The sequence below is a fragment of the Enoplosus armatus genome, chromosome 14 (assembly GCF_043641665.1).
Source record: "Enoplosus armatus isolate fEnoArm2 chromosome 14, fEnoArm2.hap1, whole genome shotgun sequence".
Taxonomy (NCBI): Eukaryota; Metazoa; Chordata; class Actinopteri; order Centrarchiformes; family Enoplosidae; genus Enoplosus; species Enoplosus armatus.
Window position 1 is genome coordinate 19,656,729 of NC_092193.1, and position 18,318 is coordinate 19,675,046.

General features: G+C 42.8%; 1 protein-coding gene across 1 annotated transcript; it reads left to right on the top strand.

Annotated features, from left to right (window-relative positions):
* The first annotated feature begins 1,154 nt into the window (after window positions 1-1,154).
* On the top strand, window positions 1,155-18,105 carry tgm1l1 (transglutaminase 1 like 1). The gene is made up of 14 exons (XM_070918657.1): window positions 1,155-1,239; window positions 5,056-5,342; window positions 5,982-6,173; window positions 8,464-8,715; window positions 11,314-11,432; window positions 12,137-12,244; window positions 12,563-12,740; window positions 13,309-13,447; window positions 14,315-14,507; window positions 14,818-14,971; window positions 15,261-15,545; window positions 16,355-16,515; window positions 16,609-16,745; window positions 16,844-18,105. Exons 2-14 carry the CDS (start codon window positions 5,057-5,059, stop codon window positions 16,986-16,988), a joined length of 2,349 nt encoding a protein of 782 aa, XP_070774758.1. The 5' UTR covers window positions 1,155-1,239; window position 5,056; the 3' UTR covers window positions 16,989-18,105.
* The last annotated feature ends 213 nt before the right edge of the window (window positions 18,106-18,318 follow it).

Sequence of the window (18,318 nt, forward strand, 5' to 3'; positions counted from 1 at the left end):
ATTAAAAGAATATAGTGAACATTATACCTGATAAACATCAGCATGTTGGCATTGTCATTGTGAGCATATTAACATGGTGACATTAGCATTTAGTTCCACGGGGTAGCTAGCATTGCTGCTGACAGATAAACTTGAACTTATTGAATTTTTGCAGTAATTCTTAGCTGGCATCATGTTATCACTGACTGACAGGCATGTCTCAAGGCTTCAGTTTTCCCTAGTCGTCATCGCCACTGATCAGAAATGACTTCATTATGATCTCCTGCCAAACCACAAAGTTACTGGTGCACTGTAGTCATACAGACCGCCTGCTCTCATTGGTCGCTGGCTCTGGAATCTAAGAGACAAAACACTAAACATTTCATCACATTGTGTTTTGGCTGAGTAGATGCTTTGGGTTGAAGTCGACAATATACATAATGAAAGCAAATACACGCTCTGGCCATCTTCTAAATCTGTTCCTGCGATTTTACATTTGCCCCTTTGGGCTTGCGATCGGACGGTTTAAACTTAGGATGGGCCTTAAGCGGATGAGAGGTCAGAGTGGGTTCGCCCTCTTGAGGTTTCTCTGTAAGCTGACCAGCGGAGGAGAAGTGAAAGTGTGCAGAGGCAGTCCTGCAATGTTTGCAGAGTGACTCCAACGACATTGACGAGAGGGGTGTAGTATACAGAGGGGATAGTACAACTTTCCCATCTTTGTGGGCTGAAATGAAAAGTGACACGTTGCTATCTGGGTAACAACTGTGATCTCTTTCTCACTGAATGTGGCTGATATTATGATTGTTGGCTTTATGGTGCAGGGTAGGCCTACAAGCTGTGGTATCACTGTACAGCTGGCTGGAGTTACTGGTTTTATTGGTGATCACATTGCTCACGTCACACTCAAGCTTATTCCCCTGCCCTCCACTGTCTGCCTGCCTCCACTCCCCCCCGTATTGATAAAATATGGCTTTAATGTTGCGTAACAGAGACTTTCTCTCCTCAGTCTTCCTCCCCCCGTGTGCGCCCTCCTTGTGGGAGTGGGGAAACTTCAGTCCATACAGGGTGGGGCGGTATGGGGGGGTGTGTGTCAGCGTAAAGTACCGTGCGCTACATTCCGGGACAGGCATATAAGAAGTCTGATCCAAGAAGGGAGCGAGTGAAGAACAACAGTCTCCTGAAGTTTGACGCTGAGGGATCATTACTCAGGACGCAGCAGAGGACTCGTCGCGGATCCAGAGAAGAAGCCACACAGACGAAGTAAGATCCACCACTGCCCCCACCTTGCTTTTCTTATGAGGGAGATGCTTGAGGAGTGAACTTGAAGCGATTGAAGTGACGCTCACATTCATGCATACAGTAATTACAATCCAGTAATACAATATATATGATTCTCAGATGATGAGTACTTTCTCTTTTACTGCTTGAAGTATATTTTGATGCTGATCCGTCTGTAGTTTTACTTTGTAAAACATTTTTTTGTAATGCAGGACTTTTACTTGTAACGGAGTATTTCTATTTCTATGTTTTACTTCAGTTAAAAGTCCTGAGTTCTTCTTCCACCACTGCATTTAAGCACATTTATGAGAAGATGTCACAATATCGAAGCCTCGCTCCATTCAGCATCCTTCCTTCTTGCAGCTCTGGCTGAAAGTTTAGCCCTGGACTTGCTGAACTTATGTTCCAAATAGAATCCAATCAATCATGATTTGTTTCCAGCAGCTGATAAGAAGGAGCTCTTCATACCCCTCCCTCCCTCCCTCCCTGTTGTACTCACTTTTTGTTTCTGTATTTTCCAAATTCAAAATTAGTTGAGGTATTTTCATGCTCTCAGCCTTGTTGGTTGGTGGCCAGCCAGCTGCAGCTGACTCCTTGTTCTTCTTTCAGAGACCTTGTGCAAGAGATGTGCAATGCTTTGGATTTCTTTATGTTTTTTTCTGCATATAAACTGGCATTATTATTTTACTCTGCTGTGCCATTTAGTGTTTTATTTAATTTTTTTATTTAATAATGAATTCATTTACATGTGACCATTACCATGAGACTTACAAAGCTGGTGTTGCTTGTTTGGGAACAGCGACTTGAATTCAAAGCGCTTATCTCAGGGGTCAGTGGGCATACCAGAGGAGCCGGCATGCCAACACAAACTGACTGCAGAGAAGTGCAGAGGGAGAGGGCGCAGCGTCATGGAAGAAGTGATGTGGTAGTGATAGGCAGAGAAGGAGAAAAGATGAAGAAGTAACAGTTGTTTTCAAGCTTGGCTGATGGCTTTGAATCCATTAAAGTTTGTGCATTAAAGTGTGAGGGAAGAGCCAGGCTGCCAAAAAAATGAGTCTTGTGGAATGGCTTTTTGTGGTTTTAGGGGGGGTTGAGTGGATGACTCTAATTGGGCATTTTTAGGCCACCTAAGGTGCAGTAGTGAGATAACTTGGCTTTTTCTTTAAAGCCTGAAGACACAATTTACTGACAAAACAGCCTGAAAAGCTTTTTCTTCTGTTGTCAGATTTGAAAAGAATCCATATTTGCAGTATTATTTTGACAATTATATCGTTGTGTCTTTGTATCTTATCTGTAGCTTTTTTTTTTTTTATCACCCATGATATTTTGTCAACCATTTTGTCTGTTTAATTTCACATAATGAACTTTAATTCACTGCTCTCTAACCAAAATGTGTTGAATCCTGTCATGCTTTTCACTTCATTTCAATCTACGCGTTGGTTCCTTTTTTTTACTAAAATTAGAGATGGAGCCAAGGCGGCACCGAATTTGTCAGAGAGCGTGACATTTGGGTGGAGATCATGTTGCAATACATACAGCTGACTCCATCCATTGTGTCTGTCACAATGATTATGAAGGCTTTTGCCAAATATTTAGAGGATTTGGAAACAGTTGAAGGGAAGGGGATGTCATCTGACCCGCAGATGAACTCAGGAAGTTGAAAAGGAGTTGAAAAATCAGAAGTGAACATGTCACACGCAGATGGTGCACACACACACACACACACACACACACACTATACTTGGATTTTTAGGGCCTGATACTGTGAGGCACCCCTCCCTAACACCTTTTCCTCAGCTGTCGTCTGCCCTTTGAACTGCACCACATAACTTCACTATCACTACTCAAAACCAATGTGCTCAGCCTGTTTGATACACCGGTCCCATGCAAATATTCAACCATGAAATCAATGGCTTTTCTATAGTATCCAAAAATGTTATAACAAAAAGTAATTTCTATTATGCTTTTATCTATGTATTGGACTATAATTATACAGCTAACTAGCCCTAGCTTGCAATGCAAGAACAGTGCTCCTCCTTTATTTGTATGTGTCCCAACTCAGCTACATGGATCACCTGGTGAGGATGCTGACTTTTTTAAAACGTATAGTTTTAGCCTCACGTAAGTAGCCACACACACGTCTAACTGCTAGCAACAGCCGAAAAAATTGACGGTCCATGGTCAGACCCATTCTTTCAAAAATTACAAAGAATTTTTAGGGGTAATTTGACACTATTATTATTTTATTTGTATTTATTGTTTTATGTAACTCTGGTGTCGGGCTAGCATGAAAAGTTGGACTGGAGTAATAACAGCAACTAAGGGGGGGGTGGGACTTAGTGAAGGGTGTTTGTAAAAATGAGAATAGTCATCCTATAAACCAAACCAACCTATATGTGTTTACTTAACAGCGCTGCATTTCTCCTGGCCATGTGCATCACTGCAGCTCATTACACTTTGTGGGCGTTTTACAAGAGCTAACAAAACTCCTATGGAGCTTTAATGTTTTGGTAATATAGATTTATGTTTGCGTGCCGCACAACAGCCCTGTGTGGCTTTCATGTTCAGATGGAGGAGTTGCAGATGGTGAAAAAAAGGAGGGAAAGAAGGGATGAGAGGGAGGGAGGGAAGCCCCCCCCCCCCCCCCCCCCCCCGCCTGTCATTCTTGTAAACACTTTTCGTTTTCACTTTCCTAATGCTGACATTTGGTGTATGAGTGTGACCCTGCTGATTTTACAATGTGAGGATGGGCAGGAAGGACAGGCTTATCTTCAATGTGACAAATGATCTCATTCCGTTGTGATTATTAGTGCAGTGTACGGGGGTGGGGATGTGACAGTGTGATAAATGTTCGTATGATCTACAGTACTGGACACCTACACCCGCATTGTGTATGTGCATGCATAGAGACATACACACAAACTGAATTATTCTGCAACAGCTGGGGTGAGGCAGATGGAATCCAGCTGCCTGTTGGAGGTATGTTATATTGCTCAGGGAGTGTAGCCGGCGAGGACGAAAGGCTAAACACCCCAGAATTCTTTGAGAAAGCGTGACGGGTGAGGAGAGTGCGAGTCTGGCATGTGGTAATTGTGGGAAAAAGTAAAAGAAAATGTGCATTGGCTATTTCACCACAGGGAGATGAAGGAAAGGGAGGAGGAGAGCTGGAGGAATGTTTTGAGATTGTTCAGATTGTTATGAATACAAAGTCTCGGTGGAATGAAATGTAGCGTAGCCCACTGCCAATTAGCTCAGTGTGGACGCAGTGTTTTGCTCCACCATGTCTTTCTGTCCATTGTACCTGCAATGTTTTTGAGCTGTCAGGCATTTTCAGATAGGTTTGGTTTTATTTATCCCTCTCTGGAATTTTGTTTGTGGTGCTCACATCATAAAAAAAAATCCTTTAGAAATTCAACGATGTACGCATTTCCCTTGATAGATCACAACGCAGTCAACAGTTTTCCCATGGGGACTATTTCCATTGGAGAGAGTATAATTCCAATAAAAACTGTTTACAGCAAAGTCTTGTGATTATTCAGAGGCAAACATTTAAAAACATGGTCAAGCACTGTAGTGTACTTCATGGGTTAGGGAACATTTCCTTCAACAAGGCAGTTTTTATATTCTTATTTCCTTTTAGACCTTTCAATTGGTCATTTACACACACACACACACACACACACACACACACACACACCTTCAAGTTTCAGTGGTCTTATCTGTGTAACGTAACAAAGTAATGACCTAATATATTTCATTCGTGAAATTAAAGTGGCCATTTTCTAATATGTCTCCCAGAATGCCAGGTGAGCGATTGACAGTAAGAGGCACGTCAGAGGTGGGGCGTTTCCCCGGAGCAGCCCCACCCACCAGGGTGGAGCTGAGCATTCAGAAAGAGGGGGAGAAGAAACAGGAGGAGGGAGGCTGCCGTCGTTGGTTCAGGAAGATGTGTCCGTGCTGCTGTAAGCGCCAGAACAGCACCTCCTACGATGTTACAGATAAGGTGGAATTGGTCAAACCACCGGCCCCGGCCCCGGAACCCGCCAAGCCAAAGCCTGAGAATGGCGAAGCAAAGGAAATGGAAGGTAATGTCACAGACCTTTATTGAGACCTAAATTATTTAATTGTAAGTTTAACTCTCTGGTACGGTGGCCCAGAGGGTCAAAACACAACGACATTTCACAAAACACAACGACATCTCAGATTACAGAAAAGGTAGGACAACGCTTCTTGTTTGTGATTGGACAGAAGCTGTCCCTGGCGACAGTTCAATGTAATTTCCTGTTTCTATTGTGTACTGCTCTCAGCAATGTCCTTGCACACAACTTTTGTAAACCGAGTTTGAAAAGATGAAAGAGGAGATTGAAATCATAAGGGGATATTTTACTATACATTCGTGTAATTCTCGATATGCTTTCAACACATCATTAAAATGTCCGGTGGAACCCTGAAAGCATCCTTGAAAGAATTAGGACTGACGAGATTGGGCGGCTGCTCTTCAACAAGTGACATCAGAAGGACCATCTTATCAGAGCTGCGTGGACCTGAAAGTGAAACATGTTTCGTGAAATGTCGTTGTGTTTTGACCCTCAGGGCCACCGTACTCTGAACTATTTATGCATGTTGCACATATCATGTTGACCTGTACATAACATATCACATCCATAGCAGCAGTGATTTGATAGACACGCACTTAAATTTCATGTTAAACCTTCCTGTCTCAGAAATAAAGTTGTCAGTGTGTTCTGTGGACCTGCTGAGCTCGAAGGCGGGTCGGAACAGACAGGAGCACCACACCGACTCGTTTCACGGGGACGAGCTGATCATCCGCAGAGGACAGACCTTCCAGATAGAGCTGGAGCTTAACAAGCCCTTCAATACGGACACTGACAAGCTGCATCTGGACCTTAAAACAGGTAGGATGGATGGACAGTGTCTGTGCATGTGTCACCCTACCTTCCAACAGAATCTGATTTATAGGACAAAGAAATATTGGTTTGAAATAGAACACATTTGGAGTATGATGGGTGGTGTTGATGAAGGGGTCCTTGAGTTCATCTGATAGGGTTGTGAGGGTACGTCATACAAAAAAAAGTCGGGAGCCACTGCTCTGATAAACTGACCTTCATGTGTAGAGTTGGTGGAGTGCCCCTTTAACCAGTGTTTGCTGCAAGCCCGTGTGAAAGGCAGAGGAATAACTGAACGACTGACTCAAAACAAAGCATGGGAAATGTGGTCAGAATGCCACACATTTAAAATCGAGCAGCACTTCAACCATAGCTACACCGCAAGTTTTGGATTCCACCCACCACCCCTCAGCTTTAAGAGTTTCCACGCCTCAAGACACCGGACACCCCGCTCTGGTATTTACAGGCCTCATGCCACAGCGATCCACTACACTCTTGGGAATAAATGGCCATTACATCACCACAGAGAAGTGATTCTCCGTCACCTGCGGCTCAGATAGTTAACATGGGAAGAGGGGATGAGAAAGAGAATCAACACATGTAACTATCTTAGCCATCAACATTTGTCAGGCTGTCGTTACCTTCGCTTTCTCGGTCGCATTTGCTGTGAAAGGGTTTTAAGTGTTGCACTAAAAGCAGGGCTTTGCATCATGAGTCAGTTTTCAATAAAGGTGAGGTCTTTCCAGCAGAGAGGAGACAGTGTTTCTTTCATTGATTTCCTTTCGAACAAGTACTCAGAGTTGAGAGAGGAAGTCCTGGTTGCAGTCGGATGGAGAACAATGGCTTCTTGATAAAGTCCACATTCGCTTCAGCAAATGGCAGCTAAAGCCCAGCAGGATGCCACAAAGCAAATAGCTTAGAAGAAAGCATCCAATAAGTCTTAACCTAACCCTAACCCTAACCCACTATGCTAGAATGAACTTAAATGCAGCCATTCTTTCTTCAACAGAACAAAGTTGTTTTAGCTTTTCGTAGTTGTTAGCCTGTAGCAAAACATCAAGTCACGTAAAAAGGGTCCAAAGCTAATTGTGATAAGATGGCTTTCTGCAGAGATGTGTGTGTGTGTGCAGCGTGGGAGGTTTTCCAGCCCCCAAATATTTTGTTTACTGTAACACACCATGCACAGCCGGGCGAAGGGTGTGATGCATATGTGGTTCACAGTCTTCTATGGTCGTGTCACCCACTGTGGGAACAAACTAACAATCACTGTGATGTGAACCACTGAGTTTACTCTGTTCTACCACTAAGTTTACTCTGTACTTCATTGCAACACTATGTGTTGCAATGAAGTCCCTCCTCTGCACTTCTGCTGTCTAACTTTCTTTAATCCAAACTTTCATGGTTAGCTGAGAATCAGCAAAAAGGGGAGAATTGAAAGGCACTTTGTTCAGCTGCACCACTTGAATTTTCACTCACACATAAAAAAAAACCTAGATTTTATTCAATTATACTTTTGACACAAAGTTTACCTGCATACACACACATACGCACACGCTGTATTTGGAACAGCTTCTAGCAGGTGACCTGTTTCATTTGCACATTAGGAGCGTCAGTTGTGTTGTTCATATAAAGGTCATATAAATACAGGAGACTGTCCCTGAATCATTTTTTTATATAAAGTGTTTTGCTAGGTATTTTGTCCGCTAGATATTTTAAGAGCTCTAGTGGTTCACAGCAAATCTGTTGCATGCAGTCAACTTTAATATTGACATTTTGGGAAATATTATTAGGTTTCTTGGCAAGAGTTAGAGATGAGAAGATCAATACCACGTATGCCCAGAAAAGTCACGATGATACTTTGGTTTTTATACAGATTAAAGAAACGAGATATAACTTATTAATTAGTGAGCTGCTTGGCAGTTGTTGTTGTTTTTTAATACATTAGCCAGAGCAAGGCTAGCTGTTTTCCCTTGTTTACAGTCTTCATGCTAAGCTAACCAACAGTCTCCAGGCTGATAGACAGATAGATGTTAGTGGTATCAATCTTCTTATCTAACTCTCCACAAGAAAGTGTATAAGCATATTTCCCAAAATGTCAGAGTATTCCTTTAATTGGGTAGAAATTTGCACATAAATACAGAGACCATATTGTACAGTACCACCTAAATGCACAACATGAAATGCATGCAATACACCAGGCTTGTTTACGTGAAAATTCTATTACAGTGTTTACTTTTTATTTCTTGTTTATGGGAGCATTCTGGTACAACATGACTCAAATATAACCCGTGTGCTGTAGGTTCCCTGCCCATGGTGTCCAAAGGCACCCATGTCATCATTCCCCTGGTGGATGACCTGGAGGATGAACGCTGGGAAGCCAAGATTGTGGAGCAGAATGGCAACAAGATCAAACTGTCCGTCAACTCGCCAGCCAGCGCCGTGATCGGCCTGTACGGGCTCACGGTGACAACCAGCTCGTCAAAGGGCGAGGAAGCAACTACTCACAACTCCAGCAAGAACATCGTCATGCTCTTCAACCCTTGGTGTGAAGGTGAGATTGGCAGTAGGTGTGAACGAGGGCAGAGGGTTTGCATAGACGGAGGGCAGGAATGTGGAAGAGAAGAAGGAAGGAAGACATAGGTCATAGGTGAGACGAAAAGACAGACACCGTTACATGACATATCCGGGATGAGTTATACTATCTGGCTTACTACTAGGTTTTGGGGAGGTGGAATATCTTCACAAAAGTCAACATTTTTCTTGCAAGAGAACTGTCTGATAAAGCCCAATCACCAGGGAGAGTGTTCCCAGAACATAGCTGCTGTATTACGAACATCATTCTGATAGGAAATACAGGCACAATGTAGATGTCCGTTTAGCCTCTTAATCTCTGAGAGGAGTCCTGATATAATGTTACACATGGGTGAGAAAGGCCACTTCAATCCATGAGCATGTTGCTGTCCATCAAATAGCTACAGCGTGACCCTGTGTGTAACTACGGGAGTTATGTAGCCCCACTGGCAATGATTCGACACTGCTGGCACACTTGGTTATGCCATGTTGAGCTGTGTTTGTGACCAAAACAGTTTGTGTGTAAGATGAAATAGACCTGCATAAATCAAACACCTTTGTAGGGTTTCTCAGTATTTTCTTATTTTCAAAATGATCATAGGTAAAAGAGGTCCATCTTGGCTTTTTAATCAAGCATACTTATTTGTCTCTCGTTTAGTTGAACCTGGATGGCCACTTGTAATTCACGAGTTTTCAAGGGCATTTTACTGTGAAAATTCAGCAAAGAGTGTAACAACACAAACTCCAGTATCATAAAATCTAAACGCAATGGAGCCCTGTAGCAGAGCTGAGATGGTGTGGCTTCTTAGGGCTCTGTGCTTCTGCTAACTTATCAGTCAAGCTTAGGAAAGTTTGCAATCGAAAACAATTGCCCTCACTGCTGTATATTTCCAACGTGTATCTGCGGCCTCTCTGGGTTTGGAAACGACGCTGATAAGGGCAGTGAGACTGAACCAAAACAGTTAAAGTGCGGCGGCGTAAAAGCAAAACAATGAGCTGAAAGACGTTAAAGCGCTCCATAGAGCTGAGGGGAACTACAGAGATTGGATAATAATTATCAGTGGGTTTGTCGACACCTTTCACATACACCTTGTCGTCCGATCCATTGTTAATATCAAAACATTGATTATATCATCTTTAACTACCACTTTGAACTAAGTTTGTGACCAACACACGGTAGCTCCTTGTGCAAAATAAAACAGACTCTCACTGGGCTTCATTTATAAAATGTTTGCACACTAACCTGTGCTTGTGACCATTATTCAGTCAATAGGTCCATTGTTTATTCTGCTGGGTTTCTTGCAGTTTGCAGAGCACTGTGAACTCCCCGCGTTGGATATTTGACAAAAACAAGAGTATTTGCAACACAGCAAAATAAAAATAAAAAAACTGTGGACCTGGATCTGATAAAAAGAAAGTCTGTCTTTCATTACAGGGTTGCTGCTTTTGGCAGCGAGCCCAATCTCCTCTTCCCTTTTTCAATCTCTTCTTCCCGAGACCAATCTCCCCCTCACGCCCATAAAAGTAAAAATCCTACAATTACTGTATAAAAACGCCATGGGCCAAGCTCACAGTAATCCTGCAGCTGGTGACAATCTGCCCTCTCCCTCGCTTTTACTGCCTTCATGTGTATTTCCTGTCTTTATATGCCTCTCCCACCCAGCCTTGCTCCCTTCTTGCTCCCCTCTTGCTATCTGTTGACGCGATCCTCACTCCATTGCTCTGTTTTCTGGCCTCCTCCTCCTTCATATCCTCCTGTGTATGTGTGTGTATGTTTCTCCCCACATTGCAAAAACATTCAGTAAGAAGTGAAAACCACAATTATCACAGCTGCCACAGACAGTCAGCCTCACCTCCCTCTACTTTCTCCTGTAAAATTTCAAGACACTCCGTTACGCTCCGCTCTCGCTCTCTCCCTCCACCCTTTCCCTCCCAAACATAACTTCCCCTCTTTCTCTCGGTCGTCCCTCATGACTTTGTTAAACCTGTTCCTTCCACTTGCTTTTTCTCATGTCCATCTTTCTTTCTTTCTTTCTTTCTTTCTTTCTTTCTTTCTTTCTTTCTTTCTTTCTCCTTTTCCACACGGTGGCAACAGCAAGAGATAAAAGAGATGGAAAAAAACAAAGACTTTTGTGAAGCTCATGTCAGGGGTGCACACCCAAGTCTGCAGCGCTGATGTTACTCAAAACAGACTGTTTCCCGTAAATGAACATGGGCCCCACTGCAAGGTCCAAGGACTCATTGTGTTTCTTAACCATTTCCTGGCCTTGGGGACTCTTTCACATTATTTGTGAAAAGAAATAGCATTCTTAAGTGATTTAGTCATTGAAGAGTTGAAAAAAGCATGGATTCTGGGTCACTTTCACAGACAAGGAGGAAGCCAAAATCAGTCAATTAAATCCTATAATTCCACAGAAAATGGCCTGCTTGTGTTTCCCGTCAAGGTTGGTTTAATGAGATCAACTTTAGAGATAACTGTCGTATGTAGAAAGGAAAGCTTAAGTGTGTACAATGTAGGAATCAAAACTGTACTCTCAGTGTTATAGAGTATTACAGTAATGTTGTCATGTGTTTCCAGAGGACACGGTGTTCATGGATGAAGAGGAGGAGAGGAAGGAGTATGTTACGAATGACACCGGGAGGATTTACTACGGCACAGAGAAACAAATAGGTGCCCGCACATGGAACTTTGGGCAGGTACGGACTCTCAAGACAAGATGTGACTCGAAAGTGCTTATGGGGTTTTGAATGATCATTACATCATTGTCTGTGGCACTCCACCCATTTATTCCTGCTGAAGATGAAAATCTTTAAAACAGGGTCCCAAATATTTATTTTTAATTTTCTAAAACAGCTGGGCACTGTAGTTTTTATTAAAGTTAAGTTTTGTATCACTCAAACAGGAGTAAATAGTGTATTTGTTTGGGACTATTTTCAGACGTGGATTAATACACATTTGGTGCACTTGTGAGGATTTCCAACAGCAGGACTGTGTATGTAGGATTGATACAAATAAATTATAGTGCCAGAGCAACATTAATGTGTTTTTAGTAGTTTTTGGAAAAACAATGGAGCTCTATGGCACAGAGGAATAAGATATCTTAGGCTTTAGCTACACAGGCGATGCTTGTTAGTGGGATCAACTCATCGTTGGTTTTGGTCTTTTCCTGGGATTTGTTGACAATATGACAATGTGAATACTGTAAAGCATAGAGGCTGGTAGAAGCTGCAGGTTTTGTCAGTGATGGTATTGTTTGTTTATTGTAGATAAAGATTTATTGTTAACGTTTCAATAGGAACAGGTCAAAGTTTATTTGAATTATTTTAACCCCAAAATATGATCAAGATCCCGCTGACACAGATTTTGTTTGCTGATGTTTTGTGTTTTTCTTTGGCTGTAGTTTCATGAGGGGATGCTGGAAGCATGTCTGTTTATCCTGGAGAAGAGTGACATGCCTGCATCTGGTCGAGGGGATTCTGTCAATGTGGTTCGAGTCATATCTGCCATGGTGAGTTTAAATTTATATCAACATCCCACTATCTCTGTGGGCTTAGCCGGGATTTTAGAAATACTGACACAATGAGTGCAAGTGCCCCAATACCTAAATTTCATTTATTCAGTTAACTTTTCACTTGTAAAATTTGTTTCCCAACATGAAGCCATCTCCACACTGTCAGGAAAAACATTAAATGTAAAATACCCTGTTTTGAATCATTAATTGTACCAAACCTCAGGTTACTAAACCCCACAAATGTCCAGGGCCCTAGTCATCACTCAAATTATCATTTTAATTTGGGTCACATGTAATTGACCATCCTCTTTTCAGATCAACGCTCAGGATGACTTTGGGGTTCTGGTCGGGAACTGGTCTGGGAATTACTCTGATGGAGTCTCTCCTGCGGCGTGGAGCAGCAGCGTGGAGATCCTGAGGAAATACCACTCGTCCAATGGAACGCCTGTGTCGTATGGACAGTGTTGGGTCTTCTCTGGGGTCACTACAACAGGTGATTATGAAAGAAAATAACAGCATGTGATAGGAGCTTAGTTTGTGGTGGAAAGCTGTGCTGTATGATACAGGCATGTGAAGAAACGGCACTGTGTGTGTGTGTGTGTGTGTGTGTGTGTGTGTGTGTGTGCAAACGCATTAGGGTTTGTTCACGGGAATTTTATTAACAGTCAAATGATCATGATCATGGCTTCCCTCATTAGCCCTCAATGCTCTGTAACAGGATACTTCAATCATTGTGCGTGCATGCAGGGTCCCCTCACATGATAGCTAGGTGACCTTAGCACATAGCGTTGCCCCTGATAGCAAGCCGTAGCTCATATACACCCTGAATACCGCGCATTGGCATTCCTGCCATACCTCCTACTTTTGTCCCCGATAGAGCCACATGTGTTGCTTTCCTTCAGCCAGGATAATAAAGTTCCATGCAGCCATGCTAGTTCCATCTTAGCAGACGTGTCTGAAGTCATTATGGTCTTAGCATCTGGGAACATAATTCAATTATTAAATGGGTTCGTAAAATTCTGTTGTAATTCATCTATCTCTGTCTATCTCTTTGATTCCAGTGCTGCGGTGTCTTGGCATACCCGCCCGCAGTGTGACCAACTTCCAGTCCGCTCATGATACTGACGTATCCCTCACTACAGATGTGTATTTCGATGAGAATATGGAGCCGATCGACTACCTCAATAGTGACTCTGTGTGGTAAGATGTGTAACTTTACATGGCCTGGACACCTTGCCTGCTGCTAAATCCATGCCTTAGGAATGCACCGCATATTAAGATCTGCTCCGAAAGCAGTTCCGTCTAACTTGAAACCCCAAAGACGTCATGCTCTTTTAATAATTTGCAACTAGACTGTAGAGGCTAATCTGGTATGTGCTATCTGGTCGTACTGTGTCCTAAAAATGCCCTTCAAACGATAGGTGCCATTTCTTGTTCTTTCTGGCTAGTTTTATATACCTTTGCCCCCTAACTACAAAGCAAAAGTACCCCAGGTACTTGTTGCAATGCAGCTAAACGTAGCAATGTTCAATCATTTCTGTTAAATTTAGAATCCATGCTTGACAATTCTTGATTATCTTTTTACAACATCGCATCCACCACTTTTTCCTAACCTGCGCGCATGTTCATAAAAAAAGTTAAAAGTTAAAATGAAGAATATGCTATGTAATCTTTAAGGCGTAGTCCAACATTTTTGTGAAATATGCTTATTCATTTTCTTGCTCAGAGTTAGATGAGAAGATTGATACCACTCTTGTATTTGTTTGTTAAATACGAAAAATACGAAGCTAAGCCAGGAGACAGGGGAGGTCATTTTATCTTAGTTTAGCTTAGCTTAGCATAAGAGACTGGAAACAGGGGCAAACAGCTAATCTGGCGTCGTCCAAAGGTAATAAAATCCACTTTATATCTTGTACCAAAACTGAAGTGTATAAACGTGGACAGAGCCAAGCTAGTTGCTTATGTTCAGTTAAACTCTCTAACACTCGGTAAAAAAGCATATTTCCCAAAATGTCAAATTGTTCCTTTAAATGGAACCTCAAATGAACATAATTTAATCCCATCTAGGAACTTCCATGTGTGGAATGATTGCTGGATGGCGAGAGCAGACCTGCCCCCTGGTCATGGAGGCTGGCAGGCTGTTGACTCTACTCCCCAGGAAACTAGCCAGGGCACCTTCCGCTGTGGCCCCGCCTCTCTCAACGCCATCCGCTCTGGCCATGTCTACCTCAAACACGACACACCATTTGTCTTTGCTGAGGTGAGTGTTAGAAATTGGTATGTGCGCTTGAACAGAGGTCTTTGTTATTTAGGTCTCTCTAGGTTAATTTGACGCATTACCAAAATGAGAGGAAGGTGATCAGACTAAATTGCAGGTATACAGGATTTAAATAGGGGGTCTTCGGAGCTGGAATAAGTATATGAGGCATAAATTCTGGACCTTTTAGTGCTTCTCAGCCGACACCTTCTCTTGCAGCTGAGGACTACTTTCATGGGTCCCTGATTCTCGCTAGAGCGATGCATACTTCTGATGTTTGAGCTGATCATGTTTGTTGGTACTTCCCTATCAGGTCAACAGTGATAAGATCTATTGGCAGAGGAACCTGGACGCTACTTTCAGCCAGATCCACAGTGAGAAGAAAGCTGTCGGCCACTTTATCAGCACCAAAGCAGTGGGCTCTGACGAGCGGGCGGATATCACACACCTGTACAAACACCAAGAAGGTACTGGCAAGAATATTGTACTTTACATTTCTACCCGAGATTGATGCTCCAGAACCAGACAGAATTATTTCGACACTGCCTGGGCCTCTCATAAAATGTGATGATTTTGATGTACATAGATTGCCCTCATCTGACCCCTCAACCGTTCACCTGCTCCTCACAACATCAAAATATGTGTCTCTGTTTGCTTTGTTTGGAAGACTGCGTGCCATATCTCTTGTATGTGTCAATAAATCCTGAAACATCAGGCAGAATGAGGTGCGCTCACCTTCTCCTCCCTCTTTACCAGGTTCGGAAGAGGAGCGCATTGCTGTGGAGACTGCCAGCCGCTATGGCAGCAAGCCAGATGTCTACTCCTCGCCCATGGCAGAAGATGTGTGTGTAGAGGTGAAGATGGAGGGTGAGGGGCCCAGGATGGGTGCTGACGCCCAGCTGAGCATCCTAGTGAAGAACCTGAGCTCGCAGCCTCGTCGGACCACTCTGCACAGCCAGGTGGCTGTCATGTACTACACTGGTGTGCTGAAGGGAACCATCAAGAAGGAGCAGATGCCTGTGGAGCTGTTGCCCAATGAAGGTTAGCTTTCCACTATGCTTTAAACCTGCTATAGTAAATATTTTTGTACCAACAATGGATTAAATGGCCACATGTATGTGACAGAAGTCACTAATAGTGACAAACTCAGAGAATTATCATCCGGCAGTTTCCCTCAGTTCAGTACCTAACTATAACAATACCTGTCCACCCCCAAACAGCAGACAGACAAAGCTAATAACTAGCTGGAGGTCATTGGTGGTGGACCACAAGCATAAGCAACTGCTTATTATCTACTTAAAGGGTGATAATAGCTCAGTGAGCTATTATCATAGAGCTTGTGAGGGGAAGAATGTGTTGTTTCATGTCTCACAGGCGAATGGCCTACAGTAGTCTAGCTTTAATACAATCAAATGCACTGGAATAGCCAGTGGAGGCTATAAATTGGAGTAACAGTCATTTTTTTTTCTGCATGGTGGCATTAGAAAAGTAGATTCAGGTCAAAGAGTCAAAGATTGAAAATGTGTCATGGAATACGCAATGGAATATTTTTGTAATTTTATGGAGAGTTATGTGTGGGACTATTTCTTGGTGCCGTGACTTCCTGGACGTTCTGCTGGTTGCTTTACGCCAGGAAGTCATACACCCGGCCAAGAAATAGTTCGGCACATACAGTAATCCCCAGATAGAACTTTGAAGGTCCTGGTATTTGGATTACCTTTGGATAGAGCCAGGCTTGCTGTTTCCCTCTGTTTCCAGTGTTCGTGCTAAGCTAATAACACAAAAGAAAGCTTGCATAGTTCAAATGCTGAATACTGAGCCCAACCCCTTTCCTGTCCCTCTCCACACAGAAAAGACCATCGACTGGGTGCTGCCCTACCAACAGTACCAAAACCAGCTGGTGGATCAGGCAGCTCTGATGCTGACCCTGTCTGGAAGAGTCAGTGAGACCCAGCAAGTGTTAGCCAACCAGACCACCTTCAGGCTCCGTACACCTGATCTCAACATCATGGTAGGCTTTTGAGCTACTGTACATTCGTGTGTGGAACAGGAAAAGGTTTTGTTCACCCCTCCTGACTCGTTCTGTTTTGTTACCTTCTGGCAGCCTTTGGGAGAAGCTGTGGTTGGTAAGGAGATGGCAGCCAAGATCACCTTCACCAACCCCCTGCCACGTACACTAAAGGGAGTGGTGTTCAGGGTGGAGGGCCTGGGTCTGCAGAAGGGCCATGAAGTTGTTGTTGGGTAAGAACACGAGACATGTCCCTCTCTTTTGCTTCCTTACGTCTTTACATTTCCTTCTCCAAACTAATATTCCACTCCTTTTTTTTCCCGCCCCTCAGCGACGTGAGCGGTCACTCCACAGTGACACTGACAGAGCACTTCATCCCCACCCAGCCCGGACCCAGGAAGCTGGTGGCGTCCCTCGACTGTAAACAGCTCACGCAAGTGCACGGGGTGGCTGATATCGTCGTTCTCGAGCAATGAGAGGGAGCTAACAGCATCGCAGTCGTCATCTGCTTCCCTCACATCACCTTTTCCTCCTAAGATATAAACTGAGATCCTCTGTAATTCTAAGAAAAGTGTGCCAAGTTCCTGTATCTTGTTTATTTTGTATTACAGCAAACTTTTCATTTTTTAATATTTTTTAAAACTATGAACAGACAATTAACAACTGTAGCATTATCAGTATTCTTTTTTTTTTATAACTTGAAATAATATAAATTTACACCTGTGCCTTGCTCTGACATGCCAAAACTGTTGTGAAGTAGCAGCAAATGCAAAGTGCTTTAATTAACAGGCATTATTATACTGAAATTATAAAACTGTCCTAACACTAGTGCATTGAAAAGACACTGAACAAATGATGTGAAGGTGCAGAAGGTCGGGTCAAGATCATTTCGCGTTGATGTAAATACTGTATGTGTATTATTCATATAGCTTGTCATAGGGTTACAAATATGTGAAAAGACAAAATGAACCTCACGTGGCTTTACATGAAGGAAGTGTGCTGTGAGAGGTCTTTAAAGGGAATAATGTTGAAATTGGCATTGACATTTTGACTGGACAAAATTGTAATTACTGTTGAAAGATAGTGATTTTCCTGTATCCATTAACGATGGAGATTTTCCAAAAAAGAAATTAACCTACAAGGACGTGGTTAAAAGGTTGTTTTTAAGCATCAGATGGCATGCAAAGTCATAATGCTTAAACTTTATTTTAGAAAGCCCACAAATGACCACTCGTAAAACGGAAACATGTTCCCTTCGGAAGAATTCTACCAGATGTTGCTTTGTATGTCCTATGTGTGTTTCTCCATCATGTGTAATGTATAATAACACTGATGTCAGCTTTACCTGCAAAACTTGGACTTGTCACTGCCGTGAATTCCAGCGTATCAGAATAGACTGATAACTCACCTTAGCTTCACCTGCTTCGCGTCTGTTTAACTTCAGCACTCAAAGTACAATGTGAAGGAAATGATTTTAATACCATTATACACTATTTATCTCTATTTATCTTATCTACCTGGAATGTGTAATAAAACTTACACTGACATGACGGCCTGACTCCTGAGTTGTGTTCTACGTCCATGCATCGTTAGGCAAGTCTTCACTGGTTAGACACGAGCGAGGGCGAGATGATGACATAAGCCCGAGATCTGAGAGGAAGCAAGTGGTTACCTGTATTTTTCCATTTCTGCAATCGAACCATTTTAAGCTTGAGGACGCATGAGGGGTGATGCATGCCGTATCATGACTCATTTCAACTGTGCACCCTGGCTGCATATCACCATTCAAGATATTGATGAGTAATG

What these genes read in the sequence shown, in the direction of transcription:
- tgm1l1 (XM_070918657.1), top strand. Translation starts at nt 5,057, where the DNA reads ATGCCAGGTGAGCGATTGACAGTAAGAGGCACGTCAGAGGTGGGGCGT. An exon ending in CGAAGCAAAGGAAATGGAAG is followed by an intron (nt 5,343 to 5,981) that starts GTAATGTCACAG and finishes TTCCTGTCTCAG; the next exon opens with AAATAAAGTTGTCAGTGTGT. An exon ending in GCATCTGGACCTTAAAACAG is followed by an intron (nt 6,174 to 8,463) that starts GTAGGATGGATG and finishes CGTGTGCTGTAG; the next exon opens with GTTCCCTGCCCATGGTGTCC.